Source organism: Apaloderma vittatum, unplaced genomic scaffold (genome assembly GCF_000703405.1).
Source record: "Apaloderma vittatum isolate BGI_N311 unplaced genomic scaffold, ASM70340v1 scaffold17784, whole genome shotgun sequence".
In the NCBI taxonomy this organism is placed as follows: Eukaryota; Metazoa; Chordata; class Aves; order Trogoniformes; family Trogonidae; genus Apaloderma; species Apaloderma vittatum.
The window spans coordinates 1-1,566 of NW_009711129.1; the positions used below are offsets into that span (position 1 = coordinate 1).

The following is a 1,566-nucleotide window of genomic DNA, read 5'->3' on the forward strand; positions in this document are numbered from 1 at the left end:
GAGACCCTCGGAAGAGGATGCGCTACTTCGACCCCCTCCGCAATGAGTATTTCTTCGACCGGAACCGGCCCAGCTTCGACGCCATCCTCTACTACTACCAGTCGGGTGGGCGTATCCGGCGACCCGTCAACGTCCCCATCGATATCTTCTCCGAGGAGATCCGATTCTACCAGCTAGGGGAGGAGGCCATGGAGAAGTTTCGGGAGGACGAGGGTTTCATTCGGGAGGAGCAGCGGCCGCTTCCCGAAAAGGAATTTCAGCGCCAAGTTTGGCTCCTCTTCGAGTATCCCGAGAGCTCCGGGCCGGCCCGAGGCATCGCCATCGTCTCTGTCCTGGTCATCCTGATCTCAATCGTCATCTTCTGTCTGGAGACCCTGCCTGAATTCAGGGATGACCACGACTATGAGGGAACTGGAGGGACCTTCGGGACGGGAGGTGGCCCTCTCCCACCTGATGTCTTCACCAACTCCTCGTCGTCGGCTACTTCCATGGTGTCGTCCTTCACCGACCCTTTCTTTGTGGTGGAGACTTTGTGCATCATCTGGTTCTCCTTCGAGCTGCTGGTCCGATTCTTTGCCTGCCCCAGCAAGGCCACCTTCTCCAAGAACATCATGAACATCATTGACATTGTGGCCATCATTCCCTACTTCATCACACTGGGCACCGAGCTGGCTGAGAGGCAAGGCAACGGCCAGCAAGCCATGTCCTTGGCCATCCTCAGAGTCATCCGGCTGGTCAGGGTCTTCCGCATCTTCAAGCTCTCCCGGCACTCCAAGGGGCTGCAGATCCTGGGGCAGACCCTTAAGGCCAGCATGCGGGAGCTGGGCCTCTTGATCTTTTTCCTCTTCATTGGCGTCATCCTCTTCTCCAGCGCCGTCTACTTCGCAGAAGCCGACGACCCCAGTTCAGGTTTCAGCAGCATCCCCGATGCCTTCTGGTGGGCGGTGGTGACCATGACCACAGTGGGCTATGGGGACATGCACCCCATCACCATCGGGGGCAAGATTGTGGGATCCCTCTGCGCCATCGCGGGGGTGCTGACCATCGCTCTCCCCGTGCCCGTCATAGTCTCCAATTTCAACTATTTCTACCACCGGGAGACAGAAGGTGAGGAACAAGCCCAGTACATGCACGTCGGCAGCTGCCAGCACCTCTCGTCCAGCGAGGAGATGCGGAAAGCTCGCAGCAATTCCACCCTCAGCAAGTCCGAGTACATGGTGATCGAGGAAGGGGGGATCAACCACAGTGCATTCAAACAGGCTGCCTTTAAGACAGGCAACTGCACAACCACAAACAATCCCAACTGTGTGAACGTCAAAAAGATCTTTACGGACGTTTAAATAAAAAAACCAACAAACCAACACCACGTAAACCAAACCGACAGCGACAAAAACCTGAGGATAATAACAACAGTAATAATGCAAAGTGACTGTGTGCTCGGTATTGTGTGGAACATGCACCATCGTCGGTCTGTGTGTGCCCTCGTTTTTATACGTTTATTTTTTTAGAGCCTTCCTTTCTAAAGATCGAAAAAAAATAAAAAGGAAAAAACCAAACAAAAAAAGG

General features: G+C 54.3%; 1 protein-coding gene across 1 annotated transcript; it reads left to right on the forward strand.

Moving 5' to 3' along the window:
• Positions 1–5: 5 nt before the first annotated feature.
• Positions 6–1,340, forward strand: LOC104272532 (potassium voltage-gated channel subfamily A member 3; the record flags this gene model as incomplete). The annotated part of the gene is made up of 1 exon (XM_009867552.1): positions 6–1,340. A coding segment is annotated over one exon (1,335 nt), but the record flags the coding sequence as incomplete, so codon positions are not given.
• Between the last annotated feature and the right edge of the window lie 226 nt (positions 1,341–1,566).